Raw genomic sequence first — 20610 nt, 5'->3', positions numbered from 1 at the left:
AAGATCCAAGAGGCCCCAGAGGGAGGGCTCTGAGGCTGCTGTGAGCCATCTGCTGACATTTCTCTTTTTCATCCCACATTTTTATGCTCGGGGGCCTGTGGAGCCTTGATTGCTAACATAGCAATGTGGAAACATTTGGGTACAGCCCCCTCCAGCCCCAGGGCAGAGCAGATAAGAGCTGCGAGCCAGCCAGAGCCAGTGTCACATCGTCTCTCTAGCAAGGACTTACTTAGGTCTCCCTTTCCTGGTCTCTGTCTTTGGTTGTGGAGGAGGAAGGCTGTGAGCCATGGTGCTTCAGCCAGCACGAGCTCTTTGTTCATTTACTCACTCAGCAGCCACCTATTGGGCTAATGCTGTGCCCGGTGCAGGGAGACCTGGAGGGACACGGCAGACTGCCCCCTGCGCTTGGGGAGTCCCTAGTCCCCATAGCTACTGGAGACAGACCCAGGGACAGGTGGGTAGAACCAGCTTGGGGAGAGCTGTCCCTTAAGCGGGGAGCCCAGGAGCCCATGGGAGCTGAGGAGAGGTGCTCAACACAGTCTGGGAGGCCTAGGAAACTTCTGGAAGGAGGCCACCTACATTATATCTCAGTAAAGGCAGGAACTGGGTTGCCCCCTTCAACATGGGACAACATGGGATCCCTGGACCCCCAACAATATGGTATGGAGTGACTTGGAAGCTGAGACCTGAAGGATCACCAGGTACAGCTCTGGCAAAGAGACAAGAAAGTGTTCTAGGAGGAGGGAACAGCTTGGGCAAAGGCTCGGAGGTGGCTTTGCAGAAATCACCTGTTCAGAGTACCTGGGACCTTAAGGGTGAGCAGGATGGGGCAAGAGCTGAGGCTGGAGGCTGTATTTTGGGTCTAGGCCTCTGAGCTCATAAAAATAGCTCATTGTCTTTCACAAACTAGTCTGTGGTTTCCCTTCTCCCTTAAGTCCTTGCCAAGCCTGGAAATCCAGATTGAGTCACGGCTGGGAGGTGCGAGGTGAGGCTTGAGTTTGCAGGCAGGGCGAGCTGTGGGGTGGGAGGTGGAGGACGGTGCCCCAGTTCACACCGAGCCTGCCATTTGTCAGGGGGCATAGCCATCATTTGAAAGCTGCCTTCCTAGTGTGTGGTGCTCATGTTGGATGGCACGACTGGATCCGCAGGGATCCCGGCTGGAGCGAGACAGAGTTCTCCAGAGGAAGTTTGGGGGTATATCTCTTTGCTTTATTGGGTGTAGCATCAGTGGGATTCTGCAGGGATGATGTAAAATAAAAGCCAGGTGGCCAGCAGGCCCCTGGGTCAGCACCCCTCATGCCGGGTGACCTGTAGGCGTAGGGCGTAAGGCCTGGGACCCTGCGTCCGTCCCCTTGCTGCCCAGTACGGCCGGCGGGTGGCCCAGCAGGCGAGGTACCGTCTGGCTGGATGGAGAGCCAAAGAGGTAATGCTAATGTCTTTTAAAATTAGAATGAAAATGTTTATTGCAGAGAGCAGAACCTGCGTCAGCGCGGAGTCCTGTGGGAAGGGGACTGCTTTATCGCAGCCTTTCGGCTTTATTTTTGCACATTCGCTCTTTACTTGCCGGTGGTGCTGTGTGACAGGCCCTTGGAGTGGGCTCAGGCTGCCAGGCTGGGGCTGGAAAGACGGCACTGCCGCCTGTGTCTGGACGCCCCTGCCCAGGGTAAGCGCCAGGACATGCCATCGGTGGGGAGAACCTGTGGGCGTGAGAGCAGGAGGCTGTGACTGTGTATGTGTCCCTGTGCCCTTATATGTGTCCAGCCAGGTGTGTGTGGCGGGTTTGGGTCTCCGTGTGTCTTTTTCTGCGTGCATTACGGCTTTGCAAGGGCTGTCCACGTGCGATACTGGGTGTGACTCTTTGTCTGTGTGTGTGTCTTTCTGTGTTGTCCTTGTGCCTTTGGGAGGTGGTCATGGGTGTGGCGGGGTCTGGGTCTGGGCATGTTTCTCTGTGGCCCTGCGTGTCTTTTTCTATCTGTGCGTGGATGTGTGTGAGCATCTTGGAGGGGCACATGGGTGCGTGACTGTGGGTCTTTGTGGGTCTGTGTGCATCCATACAGCCGTGTGTGTGCACATGTGAGTATGACCGTGTGTGTAATAGGAGTGTGTGAGTGTGTGAGCATGCATTTGAACACATGCTCATGTGTAGCGGAGAGTGTCTCGTGGGTGAGTATGTTGTGTGAGAGCGTGTTGTGTGCATGTTGAACATGAAGGCATGTTGCATGTGAGCACCCATTGCATGTGAGAGCGTAAGCCATGCTGTGTGTGCGTGCACGCATGTGAGAGAATGTAACATGTCGAGGGTGCATGTGTTGCATGTGAGAGCGTGTGTGGCACTCTCCCATCCTCTCCCGTTTGGAGTCCCTGGCAGAGCTGTCTTTGGGTAACTCAGCCTGTCACACACCTTCCTGGGTTCGAGAATACAGTGGGCCAGCACTGTTGACAGGCTGCCAGACTCCCACCTGGCCCCGACTCCAGTCAGAGACTCAGGAAACTTCCAGGTGCCTCTGAGGATGGCGCCGTTTTGAACCCACTCTGCTCCCACTGTGGTGTTGTTGAGCTTTGCCCCTGCAGCTTGGGCCATGTGAGCAATGGATGCTTTGTTTCTGGGTGCTGCTTTCTAAATATAAAGTTATTTTATGAAACAGAATGTGCTTTTTCAGGGCGTGCCTACCCCTGGCAATGAGAGCCCCTGGTTGACAGTTGTTGGTCTTGCCTGGGGGGAGGCTGGCGCCCTGGGCTTGGTTGCCCCGAGCTGGGTAGTGGGGGCTCCGGCCCTAGCCCTGGAGGTGATCAGAGCTTCCGCAGGGGCCACAGCAGCCCTGAGCCCTGCCACCCACAGGGCTCAACCTTCTATAATTGCTTCTCTAGGGCAGAAAACCCACCCCCTGAGGGAACCTGGTGGCCAGAGAGCTTCTCTACGGGACCAGAGGAACCACTTTTTAATCCCTGTCTCCCTCCAGCTCACCTGCTTGTCACTGGGATTTGTCTTGTGGTATCACCCTATGCAGGACAGGGTGGCTGGTATGAGAGAGCTGGATTTTACAGAGTAGAAACCAGGTACTGTGCAAAATTCAGTATAATCAGGAAGTAGTGCGAAATGTAATTCGGGAGCCTGGCTTCAAATGCTATGTGTGGCCTTGAGTGTGTTGGTCAGCTTCTCTGAGCCTCAGTCTTATCATCTGTAAATGGGAATTGTGCCCGACAGCCTCAGGGCTGTCTCTCAGTTGTTACCTTGGGGCCTTTCTTGAACACAGCAGTTTTACATGGGCTGACAGCCGGGTTCATTGTGTCCTACTTGCATTGTGATCATGGGCAAGTCATCCTGTCTGTGCCTGTTTTCTTACTTGTAAAATTGGGCTAACAATAGTACCTACTGCATGAGATGTTGTGAGGGTTAAATTTCTTACTTTACATAAAAGGTTAGATTAAGTGCTGTAGAGCATGAGCTATCATTGTTATTTCTGGAATGCCTGAACCCAGATTAAAATATCCCGTCAGCACACAATACCATCTTCTTTTTTTTAAAACACAACTTGTAACCCACTCTTTCTGCAGCTTTGCCCACTCTGTGCCAACAGGCAGCTGCTGTGTGCCAGGCATCTGACTGGGAGTGCCCAGGGCATCATGGCATGGGTTGTGGGGTGGGTATTCTGCATGGGTGGGCTGGGTCAAATGCTATGCTGTCTCTCCTCCAACGATTTGGCAAGGCGGGTACAGACTCGGTTAAGTCACTCTGGGCAGCAGCCAGGGGTGAGAGCCAACCGGCAAGAGAGCCACCTGGCAGTTCTCCCTGCCGGGGTGGATCCAGCAAGCTTGGGCTTGTGGTGGCTGTGGGCACCCTAAACTGTTTTGTGCACTTGTCAAAAGGCAACTGACATCTGAGCATTGGCGGCAGACAGCAGAGGGGAGAGCCGAGTACAGAGGGCTGCTTTCCCCCAGCCTGACACCGCATGGTGCCCTGAGCCCACCTGCCTTAAACCATGTCAGGGGCACACTGATGATGAAATACTCCATTTGGCTGGGCAAAGCCCTTCACGTGAGTAAGGCTGTGTCCTAAAACACTTTATGGGCATTATCTCATCTAGTGTATGTACACACCTTTTGAAGTAAGTCCTACTTATTTCTACTTTACAAAGGAAAAAGCTGAGGGCCGGAGATGTTTTGGAATCTTCCAGATCTGGGTAGAAATTCTGGTTCCTTCAGTTGCTCCGTGACTTCAGGCCAGTTACTTAACCTCTCTGAGCCTCCAATTCCCCACTTCTTAGGGTTGTAGCAAGGGTTCAAAGGAATATGTAGTTAAAATGTAGTTAAATGTAGTTTAAATGTAGTTAAAACATTTAGCCTGGCATCTGGCATGGTAAACGGTTTTTTAAGAAGGTTGTTGTTATTACTATGATTCTTATTTCATCTTTTTGCAAGGGAACATTCCTTGCCAGTTTAACAGAGATATCGAGAAGGTTCAAATTCGATGTCTTGAGGTCTGCAAGGAAGGGGGTATTTTTATGAGGAGGAAAACATTTTATTATTATTGGCAGCAGATAAGTTTGTAAGTTTCCCGTCTAGTGGGGGACACTACTCTTATCTTCAGGGTCTTATCTGCTTGTGTGGGCGGAGCCTCTTTGTTTCACGGAAGAGAAACTCCCCAGGGTTTTTGCCCCCATGCTCATTTCTATAACCAGACTCATTCAGACGCTTTGAGCAAAAGGTGTCTGGTGTGTAGTAATTGCTCAACAAGTGCTCTTTGGATGGGTGGATGGATCATGCTCCTGAGTTTACTGCAGCTAAGGGAGTGATTGGATTCAGGGACAACGTGGCAGCTTCCCACAGAAGAGGGGGCCTGATCTAGGCACCTCCCCTTCAGAGATGCACACTTTGCAGAGCTGTGGGTGCATGGAACATTTCCTGGAGTTAATCGCTTAACTGTGATTGTGATGGCCAGAGGTAGGGTGATGGCAGAAAACTGAGACACTATCCCACACCTCAAAGACCAGGGAATGGGTTCGAGGCAGTGAATATGACCTTGACGGACAGGTAAGCATTGACTGTGGGGGGAATGTCATTCATTCAGTGAATATTTTCTGTGCTCAGTGCCGGGATGCAGGGAGACGCCTTGTGGACTCAAGTGAAAGAGAAGAACTGATGATGTGTGAATCTCGAATAGACTTTTCAGGGATTATGTCACAGTGAGGTAGAATTTGGGGCCACTCTCTACTGTAATGGGCAGGACTCTTGTGTTTGTATGAGAGAAACTCACCTGGTGCCAGCTTAAATCAAAAAGGATTTTTATTGGCTCACATGACCTGAAAGTTCCAGGTTATCTGGCTTCAGGCATGGCTGTATCCTGCAGCTCAAATGTTATCTCATCCTACTCGTCTCCTAGCTCAGCTTTCCTCTGTGTGGGTGACTTTTGTTCTCAGCCAGGGTTCTCCCCTGACAGCTCTCTTTCACCAGCATGGCAACTCTCAGGGAAAGAAAGCCCCTTTTTCCTAGTAGCTCTAGCAAAAGTCCCAGGATTCACTCTACTTGGACCAGCTTGGATCCTTGCACTTGCCCAAGCTGTTCTGACCACCTGGAGTGGTCTCCTCCCTTCTGCGTATCCCAAACCTACCTGCCTTTCAAGTCCTGCTTGAGCTCCATAGCTTCTATCTATAGTCTTCTTCTCCTTTTGCCTTTATCGTTTTTTTGCATTTTTCTCTCTCTCGGAGCACCAATCATCTTTTTTCCTGCTTTGTATCTAATTCAGCTGCATCCTGGCTGCATTGTGTTCACATCAAGTAGGCCAGAATCCCTGACAGGCCAGTTTCATTTCTTACCTTTCTCTCTCCTGCCCCGTACATAATATAAATAACTTGAGAGATACCTAATAAGTGCTTGTTAGTGGATTTGGGGCATTAAGGATTTAATTTAGAAGCCAAATCCCAGGATGGCTCATGGGAGGTCATGGGTCAGCAGGGTCCAAAGGGAATCCCAGGACTCATCTTGCTGAACTGTTCATTTGTAATTGGATCCCAAAGACTTGGGCCTCTCAGGAGGCCAGTGAGGAGATGGGAAAGGGGGTAGGGGCTCAGTTCAGAAGCTGGGCTTTCCCAGGTTCAAATCCCAGCTCTGTGCCCTTCTGGCTGTGTGACGTGGGACAAGTTGCTTCACCTCTCTGTGCTACTCGTTCCTTGTCTGTAAAATGAGATCATTCACACAGTGGGTTTAAGGAAAGGGCCTGGGACACAGCAAGCGCTCATTGACTGTTCACCATTATCATTACTACCATGCTGTGTTCAGAGTCACCAGGTAGAGAGGGATTATAAACTCCATTCCTATTTACTAGAGGAGGAAATAGCAGCGCAGTGAGCTTCAGAGACACCCTCAAGATCACAGAATGGCTCCCCACCCCACTCACCTCGACTCCCATTTCAGCCCTTGATCTTCATGTTGGCTGTCCTTTTTGAGACCACGTGAGCTTGCAGCCCAGTGTGGCCCTCAGGGAATGTTGACTCCTCTTTAGAAGGAAGGGGTAGGGGTGGGGGGGCCATTTGTCTCACACAGAGGGTGAGCAGGACTCTGTCTTGGTGTTTCTCCTGGCTGGGTTTTTGCTGTCATGTCTTGAGACCTGCTCTCCTCTAGGTAGCCACCCTTGGTGATCTGCCCTGTGAGCGGCCCATCACTGCCCCCAAAATAGACCCAGGAGCCATGCTGAGGGTCATACGGTCCCCACTGAGCTCAGGGTCTGCTGCCCCTGCACGCTGCACTGTGCCTTTCCATGTAAAGATGCGTCTGGTCTTCTCCCGGGCAGTCTTATTTATTTCTGCCTCCTCAGAAATATTTGGGGGTGATTAAAAGGAAATGTTCTTATAACTGTAATGAAGTGAGGTTTGGGGGTTTTGGAATGATTGGCTGTGGCCTTGGGGGCCAGTGCTGGTTGACTTGATAACCGAGTTGATAGGCAACAGAATATTGATTTCTCTCCCCCTCCTCCCAGGAAGGTGACTCAGTGAAGGGGAGATGTTCTGAAGTTCAGGAGAGGGCTACTCGGGGAAGCCAGAAAGAAGCTGTGTGTGTGTACATGTGTGTGCTTGCGCGTGCACAGCTCTGCTGCTCCCTCCAGGGCCTATAACTCACAACCACACTCCCCCTGTCCCCTCAAGATGGGGCACACGGGCTCCCACCTCTTCAGCTGCCTTTTCCAGCGCTCACCTGGAGAAAAGTGAGGACTTTGGCGCTACACAGGCCCAGACTGAAGCCTGTGTCTGTCACCTCCTGGCTAGGTGGCCTTGTGTAAGTGGCTTTACCTTTCTTTGACTCAGTTTCCTTCTCTGTAAAGTGGGGAGAGCATACCTGCCGCATGGGGTAATTCAGAGGATTAATTGAGAATATTTCTTGGTGATAATTAATGGCAGCTCTGATTGCAGTGATGATATTAACAACTAATAATTTGTATTACTTGCTGATAGAGGAGCAGAGTGCCATGGGAGTGCCAAGGAGCAGGTGATGGATGTTGATGGAAGCAATCCTGGAAGACTTCCAAGAGAAGGGCCTTGAATGAAAGAAATGCTGACGCGTGACAGAAAGGGGGAGGGGTGGGAAACACTTTTCTGTTCCAGGAGTTCATAGGCTCAAAGGCAGGGAGGTGTGGGAACCACACACAGTAGATGGGGGACCAGCTACTGTCCAGTGTGTAGGGGAGGGGACTGGGAGGGGCGAGGTTGTGGCAGAAGAGGGGCTGTTGGGCTTTGTTTGGCCAGCGACTCAGGTAAAATGGTTGATGGAGAGCTTTGTGCATCAGGACCCATTTGTTCTGTCTGAAATTCAGAAGCAATTATGATACATTGCACCTCCTCCCTTGGCTGAGTACTAATTGTGAGCCAGGCATTGTGCTAAGTGTTGACTTACACCATCTCATTGAATCTGCACTGCCCCCGTTTTACAGGTGAGAAAACTGAGGCTCTTTGTAACATTTACTGGTGCACCCGAATGTATACTCTTCTGTGTCATTCACCCCTTCCCTTGAATCACCCACAGGGCCTGGTTAGACCAGGCAAGCCTCCTCCTTTGTGGCCAAACCCACAGACTCCTCACTAGCCCACCCACCTGATGTGGGTCATATGAGTCCTTGGGCCACATAAGTTTCTCCTTTGCGGAAACCTTTTTGACACTTGACTGGGGCACATACCCCTTTCCTCAGATTCCTTGCCTAATTCAGTCAGGTGAAGATGTCATGCAGACGTCACTTATAATTCTTTTCTCCATGTTCCCAGCTAAGTTCTTTTATTGCCTCGGGGAGTTCCAGGGAGCTGCAGGATTCACCTGGGCAGGGCCTGATGTCACAGCTGCGACCATATTTACGACATGCTCTCTGGCTTAGGGGAGTTTGGAGGGACGGAGGCGTCTGCATGGCAGGCAAAATGCCCATTCTTCAGGTGGGGGTCAGAGAGTACAGGGAGCAGAAAGGCCTGGGGTGGGACCTGCAAACCTCAACGAGAAAACAAATGCCTGATATTAAAACTATGTAAGAATGAAAGCAAATAAATGGTCTTATACACAAAATCCCTTTGTGCCAGGCAGCACCCAAGGCAGTGACAATGCAAAGGTGTCCAAGGCAGCTGGATCCCTGACTTTGGGGTGCTCACCTGGGCAGACACCCTGTACAAAGTCCACCCACTTCAAGTCTAAATTTAACTCCGGGAATATTTGTCAAGCACCCCCAAGGCTCACCCAGTGAAATGGAGAAGCCAGTGATTCTAGAAGTTCCCACAAGGTGAGAAATGAGGGGGAATTTATATGGGAGTAACATCTACTGTCTTTCAAACTTGCTCTCTGAGCTGGGTGCTTTCCAGCCACATTCTCTAGTGATCCTCACAGCATCGACCCATTTCACATATGGGGGAACTGAGGCAGGGAGCATTAGGTACCTGCCCACATTCAGAGGAAGTGGTCAAACCAGGATCTGAACCCAGGGCACTCGGACCTCACAACATCTTCTTTCATTTTCAAATGGGAAAACAGGCTCGGAGAGGGGTTGGGACGTGTTTGCCTTTCAGAGGTGGAACTTCCCTGTATCTGCAACTATTGGTTACCTCATGGTTTGGTGAGGAGAGGGTTAAGTTGGCTGTAAAGCTGTGAAACAAATAGAGGAAAATAGAAAATAATTAAGTGCCAAACACCCTGGCATAACGATGGGCAAGCTCTCCATGGTCCCTGTTTCAGGAGGTCCCTGGGTGTCTGAAGCAGAATTAAGCTTTGTGCAGGATTCCTCAGCTCATGAGGCCACTTTCATTAAGTTTCTTTGCTCTCTGAAACATGGGCACAGTAACCCTGTTTGGGGAGAATGTTTCTATGCTTGCCCCCCTGAGTTGGATTGAACCAGGAGAGGAGAACAAGGGGCCAGGAAGGAGGTTGGTGTGAGATCTAATGAGGCCCAGCAGTTGCCTAAAACTTGACTGCTGTTGTGGAAATGTCTCCTACCTCGTGGGACAGTGGAACTTGCAGAGGCTAGAAGTCAGGGCACTGGATTTTATCAGTGCTCTAAGGCCAGTGACTTCCTGCCTTTTGCCACTCATTTCTTCTTGTCTAAAACAGATGCTAACCAAGGCTTCTTCTGTGCACTTAGGCAAATGCATTGCATGCCTGTTTGGCCAGGCTCAATGGGAAAGGGTTCTGGGATCAATTAACAATGTCTGCTGTAGGTGCTGGAGGAGGTGGTGGTGGTATGTTTGCCATTTATCTATTTATTCATTCAGTGGGCACTTTCTGATTGCTAACTATGTAACAGGCACTGGAGACAAAGCAGGAAACAAAGCAGGTATGGCTCTATGCCCTGGAGATTTCAGACTGGTGGTGGCGACAGAGTAAAGCTGTGTTAAGAGCAGAAATTTTGTGTGCTTGGATCACTGCTGGGTTCTCAATATCTAGCTTTTACCTGGCACATGTGTGCCTTCAGAGATTTATTGGCTGGACAGATGAATGAATGAGCCAAGTGCAGATGAATATGTAACTATAGAAAGTAATAAAATCTACATGGGAAAAGAAGGGGATGGTAAAGAAAGTATAGTGATTCCCTCTGGTAGGAAAGTGCCATGTGTTCAGAGGGCTCACAAACCAGCAAGAGAGACTGCATTCAGCAAAGAAGCAATAAGTGAATTTATAATTCTAAGTGCTCTGCAGTAAGAGATGTTCTGAAGTGTTGTCTGGAGGGAACCATTGGAGGTAGGGTAATTAGGGAATATTTAAAAATATTATTCTTTAACTTTTATTTTTAAATTGTTTCAAAAAGATTTACAAAAAGTTGCAGGAATAATACAGAGAATTCCCCATATTCCCTTCACCCAGATTAACATTAATATAATGTAACATAAACATTCAACATAAGCACAGAACAATTACAAAATGAGTAAGTTAGCATTGATACAACACTATAATCTAGTGTACTGATATTACTCAAATTTTTCCCATTGCTCACTAGCATCCTTTTCTGGTCTAGGATCCAGTCCTGGATCATGCACTGCATTTAATTGTCATGTTTCTTGAGTCCTTTAATATGGAACAGATTAAAGTGCATGGACCCAATTCAGTCAAAACAGAGTGAATCTTGGGACTTTTGCTAGAGCTACTGAGAAAGAGGTGTTTTCTTTCCCTGGGAGTTGCCATGCTGGTGAAAGAGAGCTGCCAAGGGAGAACCCTGGCTGAAAACAAAGCCCACCCACACAGAGGAAAGCTGAGTCAGGAGGTAAGTAGGATGAGATGACATCATTTGAGCTGCTGGATACAGCCATGCCTGAAGTCAGTAACCTGAAACTTTCAGGTCATGTGAGCCAGTAAGAATCCTTTTTGGTTTAAGCTGATTATTATTCATTGAATTATTCATTCAGTGAGCATTTTTGTGCTCAGTGCTGGGTTGCAGGGAGACACCCTGTGGGACTAAGTGAAGGAGAACTGTTTGATGCACAGATATCAAGTAGACTTTTCAGGGACTGTGTCACGGTGAAGGAGAATCTGGGGCCTCTCTCTACTGTAATACACAGTGCTCTTGTGGTTGCATGACCTTGACACTTGAGATGAGAACTGGCCTTTTATTTTGTAGATTGTCCCTTGATTTGGGAATGTTTACTCATGATTAGCTTCAGGTTATGCATTTTGGCAGAAATGCTACAGGAGTGATGTTGTGTCCTTCTCCATGCATCATATCAGGAGGCACATGGTGACCATCTGTCCCATTAGTAGTGATGTTAACTTTGGTCACTTTTGTCTGCTGGGATTCTCTGCTGTGAACTTATTGGGTTTTTTCCTTCGTAATTAATAAGTATCTTGTGGGGAAACACTTTGAGACAATGTAAATACTCTGTTACTAATTCTTTTGCCCACTAATTTTAGATCCATCAATGCTTCTTGCCTGAAACAGTTATTACTGCGGTGTTTGCCAAATGGTGATTTTTCTCTTTCCATCATTACCTCTACATTTATTAGTTGAAGAGCTTTTCTTTCTCCCTCACTTATTTATCTATTCAGTTATTAATTTGTTTCAGTATGGACTTATCGATTCATATTTTATTTTGTGTCCCCCCCCTTTTTCTTTGTCCCCTATTTCTACCCCGCCCTCCTCTCACTCTCCTTCTCTTCCTCTCTTTTATTCTTTTATTCTTGCTGAAGAAGGCTTTCATCCCGTAGAGTTGCTCTCCATTGGATCTAGCTGAGCATATCCCTGAGGTGTCATTTAATACTCCTCCATCCCCTGGGTTTCCTGTGAACTGGTGGTAGCCTCAGAGGCTTGACCAGATGTTGGTTCAATGTTTTTGGCAAGACCACGTCATGGGTGGTGGTGTGCCCTTCTGTCAGGAGGTACGTGAAGCCTGGCTGTCTCCTTTTCTGTGTCATTGAGATTGATCTGTGGGGTTTGGAGCTGTCAGCCTGATCTGTCCATTGTCTCCCATCAGTTCTTCATCCGCTGAGTTTTGCACTCACTGATAATCATTGCCTGTATCCATTAATTCATTAGGGGTTGCAAAATGTTGATAGGTTGATTCTGTCCCTCTTCTTTTTCTTAGCTGGAAGATTTCTCTACAGAGAAACCACCCCTCATCAATTGTTTGCTCACTCTGAAGGCTAGTGTGTCCAGGAAAGGGCGGATAAATGCTTAATTCTTTCCCTTTATTTGCCAGTTTTCAAAATAAAGAGTTGCTTCCCCAGTGTCCCCCAAAAGTGGCCAATAAGAGTTTTTTTAAATATCGTTGTAAACCCATGGATGCAAGTGTCATTGGAGTGTCCTCATCCATTTCAGTTATTATCTCTATTCATATTCAGGTTGTCCAGTCTCTGGTGCGTGGGGACCTCTGAAAGTTGACCCCTGAATCCTTTGGACTCCTCCAGTAGTCTTGGACAGTCTCCTTGCTTTCTAGGAAGATTTCCAGACTCACTGTGTACATTTCCCACCCCAGCTTTGGACGCAGACATTGCTCCAGGGAGTCCTGGATCCTTTTACTAGGAAATGGTATTTAGAGACCACAGTCTGGGTGCTGAATGAATGAATGTACAGAACATCTCAAAATAATGCACCTCAGGGCATTTTCAGTGTCCACGGTGGATGGGATGGTGGGGAAGGGGGCAAGGTAGTGTCTTTGAATTTGGATGTCATTTCTTTTTCAAGCCTGTCCTGGGTTAATGGCCTGTTGGGTGCCATTTATTCACTTTGGCCGTACCACGCGGCTTGTGGGATCTTAGTTCCTTGACCAGGGATCGAACCTGTGCCCCCTGCAGTGAAAGCACGGAGCTCTAACCACTGGACAGCTGGGGAGTTCCCATTCATTCACTTTTATTCCTTTCACCCAACTTCTTCATTTAGAAAACCAGGGTGGATCTTCACCATCTTCAACCTATCCCCTTACTTGGGATTGGCATTTTCTTGGTGAAGGTCTTTGAAGTCAGAGAACCCCCAGAAGAGTGAAGCCACTTGTGGTCCATCAATCCCTATTGGGTCCTGCCATGCTTTTTTCAGCCACTCAGTGTGGGTACAGCTTAGTGAAGGGTGTGTGTGTTGGGGGGGTATCACTGCTATTTGCCTCTTAGTATCTTTTGAGAGGGAGCAATAAGAGAGTTCACCGAGGGACCATCAAATCCAGACCAGACAAATGACAGATAATATCCCTTCATCAGAGCAACTTAAAAATTAATATGAGCCTCTGAGTGTTACCTCGCCTTTATCTGAGCAGCCTGCATGTCTGTGTTTGAGATTAAAACTCACATTTCATTTTTATATGCTGTGCTTAATCCAATAATGATTTCATGTTACAAACAGCAGTAATATCTTTCAGCATAGTTAATCAGAATAGACTTAATGCTGTCACTATTTATTAACCTTTGTTGAAAAGCAAGAAGTTTCTCTCTAATCTGTGATTGTTGGTCGTGTCAGGCTCTATCAAGTGAAAAAACAGTTTTGGCATTCATTAAAATAGTGCGAATCCTGAAATGACAATTGGAGCCGGATGGTATTTGGTGCATGAAATCTTCGCTGCGTTCACCAGGATAACTGAGAAGGCTGAAGGGGGGCGGCGAAGAGGGAACCCACACATTCAAAAGACTATTTCATCCCTGAGTTGCTCTTGAATAAAGAAATTGAGAGAATGGGGCAGAGAATGGGGTACAGGTGAGGGGAGGGGTCGGGCCTGTTGATGCCTCTCGCCAGAGAAACTCATTGTTGGTTCAAAGCAGTGGCTTTGAACTTGGATCCCAGATGCCTCATCACTTTCCCAACCCTGTAACAGGTTAATGACCCACTGGGAACCATTTATTCACTTTTATTTTTTTCCCCCAACTACTTCTTCATTTAGAAAACAATGGTGGATCTCCCCGCCATCTCCAAGGCCCAAGTTGAGTTGGAGTCCAACTGAAGGAGTCCCTCAAAACAGGCTGGTGGCTGCCAGATATCAGCATGAGGTTCAGAGATCTCAGTCGGTAGTCCTCAAACTTTAGAGTGCATAGGACTCTCCTGGAGAGCTTCTGTGATGCCTGGGGAATCAGTAGGCCTTGAGTGTCCTGAGATTCTGCATGTCTAACAAGTGCCCAGGTGACGTTGATGCTATTGGTCCAGGGGCCACCCTTTGGACAGTACTGAGGGCTTTGTGGTTTGGGGTTTTCTGAACCATGCCAGGGTGTCATGATTGGGTCAGTGGCCCGATGACCTGGGCTGGCAGCCTTGTTGGAAGGTTTTATCTGAGGGCTATAATGGTTCTTGGAGTAGCAGGGCTGGGCATCTTAGCTTGGGGCAGGCCAAGCAGAAAGTATTCTTCCTACTTTCACCTTGCAGATATGGCAATGGTTCTTCCTCATTATCACTTCTCTGAAACAGACCACCTGATCCAGTGCTTCTGAAACTTTCACATGAACATGAGTCACCTTGGATTCTTGTTTAAATGTAAGTTCTGATTCACTAGGACTTGGATGGGACCCAAGAGTCCACATTTCTAACAGACTCCCGGGGATGATGAGCCACCTTAGTGGACCACACTAAGCAGCAAGGCTCTGTTGATTGACAAGAAAACCCAACAGTTGGTTGCTCAATTCCTGCACCTTCCTGGGCCTGAATTATAGAGTTTGAGTCTTGCTAAATCCACCAACTCCCCTGAAGGGAAATTTACCTTACAAAAAAAAAAAAAAAGGAAAGGAAGGAGAAGGAAGGTTTCAACTTGCAGAAGCCTCCTCCAAAGGAAAGTGGCTCTCCCAAGGGACATCTTTTTCTCTTTTTCACCTCAAAGAGCCCCCAGATATCTTTATCAGGAAGTCCCCATTGGGTCTTTACCTTTCAAAGGTGATTTAGAGAAAAATCTAATCCAGTCAAGAGATCTGGTATTGGGAGGCATAGAAGAATATTCCGCTAAGCAAATACACTGGTTGTTCAGGGTTGGGTGGGGGAGGCCGAGGTTGAAGGCTAACTGGTCTCTCCTGTCATAAGAAGGAGAGACCACTTGGGTGCTGAGCAGCGTTGTGAGTTTTGCCCGCATAAACAGGGAGGTGAGCCGGTGTTGTTAATTATTTAGGAAGAATTAAGCAGTCTGGGTGGGTGGGTTTTATGCTCTGTTTGGTAATAAAGGTTGCTGCAGAAAGGAATTTTAAAATTCAGTATCCTCACTTGCCTCATCTTGCAAAGAAGCCGAGCCTTGGTTTGACTGGTGGGAGCATCTGGAATTAATGAACCGGCCTCTTATGGTGCAGAAATCAATGTTTGCTGCATTAATTGCATGATGCTGAAACCCCGCTTTTTAAATTTCGGACTCGCAGAGCCGCAGCCTAAGAAATCTTTCTTAAGTGGCGTTCTGGGGCTTCGCTATTGCCTTCATCTGTCTGGGCGTGGGGAAGGAACTGCTTCTTCACTGTGGACTTGTGACACAGGGACATGGAGGCATGGGAGAAACTTAGGATGAGTTGTGTGCTTTGGAGGCCCCAAAGGGGCAGAACTTGAGAATTGGTTCCCTCTTGAGTAGCTGGACCCTGTCTGGACTTCCATCTCCTGAGAGTTTCCAGTTCGTCATTTTCTTTAGGTTAAAATAAGCCATATTAAGAAAAGCTGGACAGATGTTCCTTGCCTCTCTTGCTTTTCCCACATGATAACCCTTTTGGAATATAGACACTTTGATCTAAAATGTAATTTGGCCACCATCTCGTTAAGTACTGGACATTGAACCACATCAATCTGCCCGCCCTGGCTGCACTTTGCATTTCTGTGGACCCAACCTCAGTGCTAGACACTTTGGGTGGACTATCCAAGGAGGTGACGTTTGAGCCACATTTGGGGAAACGAATAGGAGTTTGCCAGGGAAGGAGGATCCCAGGCAGAGGGAACAGCATGAACAAAGGCCCTGAGGCCTGGAGCCCTGAAGTTTCTGCCAGCTGGAGTTGCAGAGGGAGCACAGATGGGTATAGAGTACTCTCTGAGAGAAGCCTGGCCTTGGACATCTGGCTAAGAACTTTTGATTCTCTCCAGTAGGTGGTGGGGAACCTGGCAAAATGCTTAAGCAGGAGATGAGATGACTGGTGAAGTTTTATTTTTAACGTACATAGGGTAATTTTGTTTTGTTTTGTTTGTACAGTTCTGTGAGCTTTGACCACAATCGGAATATGGAACAGTTAACTCACCCTCTAAAATTCTTTCCTAGTGCTCCCTTATATTCAGACCCTTTCCCCATCCCCTTTACCTGAAAACCACTGCTCTGCTCTGTATCCCTGAAGTTTTGCCTTTTTCAGAATGCCATATAAATGGAATGATGCAATACATACATACAGATAATGTGTGTTTGTGTGTGTGTGTGTGTGTGTGTGTGTATGTTTTTAAATCTAGCTTCTTTCATTTAGCATAATGCATTTGAAATTTCTCCATGTTGCTGCATGTATTAGTACTTTGCTCCTTTTCATTGCTGGGTAATATTCCACTGTGTGGTTATATCATTGTTTGTTTATTCATTCACCTGTTGAGAGATGTTTGAGTTGTTTGCAGTTTCTGGCAGCCATGAAAAAAACTGCTATAAACATTTTGTGCAGTTTTTGTATGACCATAGTTTTTAATCTCTCTAGAGTGAATACCTAGGGGTGGGATTGCTGGGGCATTTGATAAGCGTATGTTTAACTTTTTAAGAAACGCCAGTCTTTAAAGTGGCTGTGCCATTCCACTTTTCTCCCAGCAGTGTAGAAGAGTTCCAGCTGTTCTCTGTGTTCCCTAACACTTGGTATTATCAGGTTGTTTGTTTGTTTATTTGTTTGTTTTTCAATTCTGGCCATTCTAATTGGAGTGCAGTGGTATCTCATTGTGCTTTTAATTTGCATTTCCCTAATAACTAATGATGTTGAGCATCTTTTCATGTGCTTACTTGCTAACTGTATATCTGGTTTGGTCATGTGCCTATTAAAATATCTTGCCTGTTTTTTTAATTGGGTTGTTTGTTTGTCTCATTGTTGAGTTTTGAGAGTTCTCTATATTTTCTAGAGTTAAATCCTTTGTCAGATATGTGATGTGCAAATATTTTCTCCCAGTCTGCGGCTTGTCTTTTTATCTCTTAAAAGTGCAGGGTTTTTATAAAGATCATTGTAGCAGTTGGCGTTTTAAACTCTACCACTCTCTTCCTCACGCAGCACACTGCAGCCATGCTGGCCTTGTTTCAGTTTTTAAAAAAATCAAACTCTTTCCTTCTCCAGGGCCTTTGCTCATGCTGTCTTCTCTGTCTGGAATACTCTTTCTTACTGTGTCCTGTCTAATAAATCTTTGCCTACCCCCAAATCATAAATCTATTCTCATGTTTTCTTTTAGATGCCTTGTTATTTTAGCATTTATGTTTAGCTCTCTGATCCACCTCAAATTAATTTTTTTGTATGGTATGAGGTAAGGATTTGAGGGTCACTTTTTTTTTTCTATACGGATATCCAGTTGTTCCAGCATCATTTGTTAAAAAATTTCCCTTTTCCCTTTAGATTGCTTTGGTGCCCTTTTTCAAAAATCAGATGAGCATCTGTGTGGGTCTGTTTAGTTTGTTTCATTGATCAATATGTCTATCCTTACAACAGTGCCACACTTTATTAATCTTCACAATAAGCTTTGAAATTGGATAGATTGCCCTCTAACCTTGTTTATCTGTTTTAAAATTTCTTTGGACATTATATGTCCTTTGAATTTCTATATAAATTTTAGAATTGGCTTATAAATTTCTACAAAAACAAAAATTCCTGGGATTTTGACTGGGCCTGCATTGGATCCATAGATCAATTTGGAGAGAATGAAATTTCTTAACAATATTAAGTCTTCCAATCCATGAACATAGCATATCTGCTCTTTGTCTGGCTTACTCTCATTCCTCTTTCAGGTGTCAGCTTAAGTGCCATCTCCTCAAGGAGGTCTTCGTTGCCTCTTGACTAGATGATATAGCTCCTGTTATACCCTCTGGTGCCCTTGCTCTCTTCCTTCTTGGTACTTATCACAATGGTAATAATTACTTGTATGATTATCTGTTTTGTGTCATAAGTTCCATAAGGACAGGGATCAGGTCTGCCTGTTCACAGACTGACACACAGTAAGTTTTCAATAAAGATTTATAAAGGAATGAATGAACGAATGTCCTCCTGTTCTTTTGGCAGAGATCTGCAGGTCACTGGCTGTTGTCAGTCACAGTTCGATGCACACCATGGTGTCTGCTTGCTAATGGAGAAACCAAGGCCGAATCCTCCCACCCCTTTCTTGGCCTTCTGCCTAACTCTTAGTTCCTGCTGACGTGCAGTATATGACTCCTATTCATTTGACAGGTAGATGTGTGTAATTATGATTTTTTAAAATAAAATAATTCATCTACAGAGAATTTTAAGTAATGAGTATAATACAGAGGTTTAATTTATTTGGGGAGAGGGGGGAAAGGTGTTGCTTTCACAGCATCAGTTGGAACATTTGAAAAAGCAGTGGCAGAATCTTGATTGAATTAGGCTGTGCTCATAATTAGGAAATGCCAAAGCCTGCACAACGTTGAAAAGTGGTGAGGACAAAGTGATGAAATTAAGAGTCTTTTTTTTTTCCCCTTAAGGTTTAAGAAGTCGGCAGTTGAGGGGCATTCTGTTGTTAACTAAATGGTTTGTGGACATTACTTGAGTATATAGATTTCATTCTGCATTTTGATCATAAGTCAATATGTAGGTACCAGTGTTAATTAAATCCCCAGAGTAAGCATTGCTAAGGAAGACTTTATGAGGAACTTTCTGAGAAGGAGTGAGATTGTTGGGACAGGTTGCCAAGGCATGTTGCAGAATGTTGGTGATTCAGGGCAAGATGAGAGAGAGAAAGAAGTTGCTCAAGGATGTAGAGTCCTGGGCAGGAGCCCTGAAGGAGGAGACCAGACATATTGTTCACTTTGAATTAGATCCAGAGGTGGTTAATACAAGCAAAACAAAAACTTGACTGGAATTCTTGGGAGCTTAAAGAAGAGCAATGGAAATAACCTGACTTTATCACAGTCAGAGATTGTAATTTCTTCCAGTGAGGATAGCTTTTGTTGTTATGCAACGCACACTGTCATTATAGCTGCACAACTGCCTGGTCATGCAAAAGCAAATGCGATCCTCGTTATTATTTCCGTATCACAGATCAGCAAACTGAGGCTCAGAGAACTGATGTGATTGGCCTGCGATTGCAGAGTTAGCAGTCTAGTTAAAGTTAAAGAACTAGTTAATGTTTTCCTGTTAGAGGCATATGATCTAGATTGAGAGTTTTGGGGTGATATTTATAGTTTTGGAGACAATGGAGGTATTCTTAAGAGTAGTAATAAACACCATTTATTTAGCAATGTATCAGTCAGTATAGGCTATATTATACTGTAGTAACAAAAGATCTCCCAAATTTCAATGGCTTAACACAACAAAGGCATATTTCTTGCTCACATGACAAGTCCCGTTGGCTTACGTGTCCATTGCAGGTAGGCAAGGGGCTCTGCTCACCACAGTTATTCAGGCACCCAGGCTAATGGAGCAGCTGTCAGCTCTAATGTCTATTCACTGTGTTGAAAGGATGAACTTCTCAGAGGGTCTTGTGGCAACAGTAAAACACTCCATCCTGGAAAGTGACACATCACTTCTGCTTTCAGCTCATTGGCCCAAACTAGTCATATGATCTCACTCAAACACAAGTAGCCAAGACAGAAGGGAGGAAGCCAGAAATATTTGGCAAACAGCATGAATGATTGCCACTAGCACCCAATAAAGAAGTAATTCATGTGATTCTACACAAACCTGTACAATAATAATGAGAACTAACATTTATTGATTATTGGCCACATGCCATATACTGTTTACCCAGAAGAGCATTTTCAACCCTTCAGCCCCCATCAGGTGATACAATAATTATCTGCGTTTTACAGATAGGGGATCTGAAGTTACTTGCTTAAAGCCACACAGCTAGGAAGTCATAGAGCAGTATTTTAGTCCAAGCCATCTTGGCTATAGAGCCCATATTATAATAACCCCATTTAATAGAATGAGAAATCTGAGGCTCAGGGAAGCAACCTTCCCAAGGTCTTCCTGCCAGGAAGCAGCAAGCTTCAGTCCTTTACCTTATTATACTTCCCATGTAAATTCTGTTAGTAACTACCAGCCAACTCTTGACCTTCTGAGTCTTGAAGTGACTACGGGCATACCTCGTATATTGTTGTACTTCGCTTTATTGCACTTCACAGATACTGCATTTTTTACATATTGAAGGTTTGCGGCAACTCTGCGTTGAGCATGGCTATCAGTGCCATTTTTCCAATAGTGTTATTTTTAAATTAAGGTATGTACATTTTTTTAGACATAATGCTATTGTACATTCAGTAGACTACAGTATAGTATAAACGTAACTTGTACTGGGAAAGCAAAAAATTCGTGTGACTTGCTTTATTGTGATATTTGCTTTATTGTGGTCTGGAACCAAACACTTAATATCTCCAAGGTCTGCCTCCACTGTGGTAGAACCACCTTGTACCAGCTCAGGAGAACCAAATATTAAATTTCCAGGACTTTTGCAAGACATTATTAAGAATTCAACTACGTAACCTAACTACAGTTAAATAAATTATATTTATTTCAAACCACGGTAATAAATACTCAAAACTTGTCACTTGCAAATCA

General features: G+C 45.9%; 1 protein-coding gene across 9 annotated transcripts in view; it reads left to right on the top strand.

Annotated features, from left to right (window-relative positions):
* The window catches only part of CUX2 (cut like homeobox 2), a 261518-nt gene that overhangs the window by 56653 nt on the left and 184255 nt on the right, over window positions 1-20610 (top strand). Inside the window, exon 1 of one of the 9 annotated variants that reach the window (XM_067700855.1) lies at window positions 901-985. The exons of 6 other annotated variants lie outside the window; for them this stretch is intronic. Coding sequence is in view for 1 of the 3 variants with exons in the window: in XM_067700850.1 (XP_067556951.1) it covers window positions 3998-4036 (39 nt within the window). In the remaining 2 variants the exon portion in view is untranslated. Of the gene's footprint in view, window positions 1-900; window positions 986-1028; window positions 1424-3938; window positions 4037-20610 lie in introns of those variants that run through there. 2 more of the 9 variants (XM_067700854.1, XM_067700850.1) reach the window with 2 other exon arrangements.

The sequence above is a fragment of the Pseudorca crassidens genome, chromosome 12 (genome assembly GCF_039906515.1).
Source record: "Pseudorca crassidens isolate mPseCra1 chromosome 12, mPseCra1.hap1, whole genome shotgun sequence".
NCBI lineage: Eukaryota > Metazoa > Chordata > Mammalia > Artiodactyla > Delphinidae > Pseudorca > Pseudorca crassidens.
Note: the sequence above shows the minus strand (reverse complement) of the source record. Positions and strands in the feature narration are given on the sequence as shown.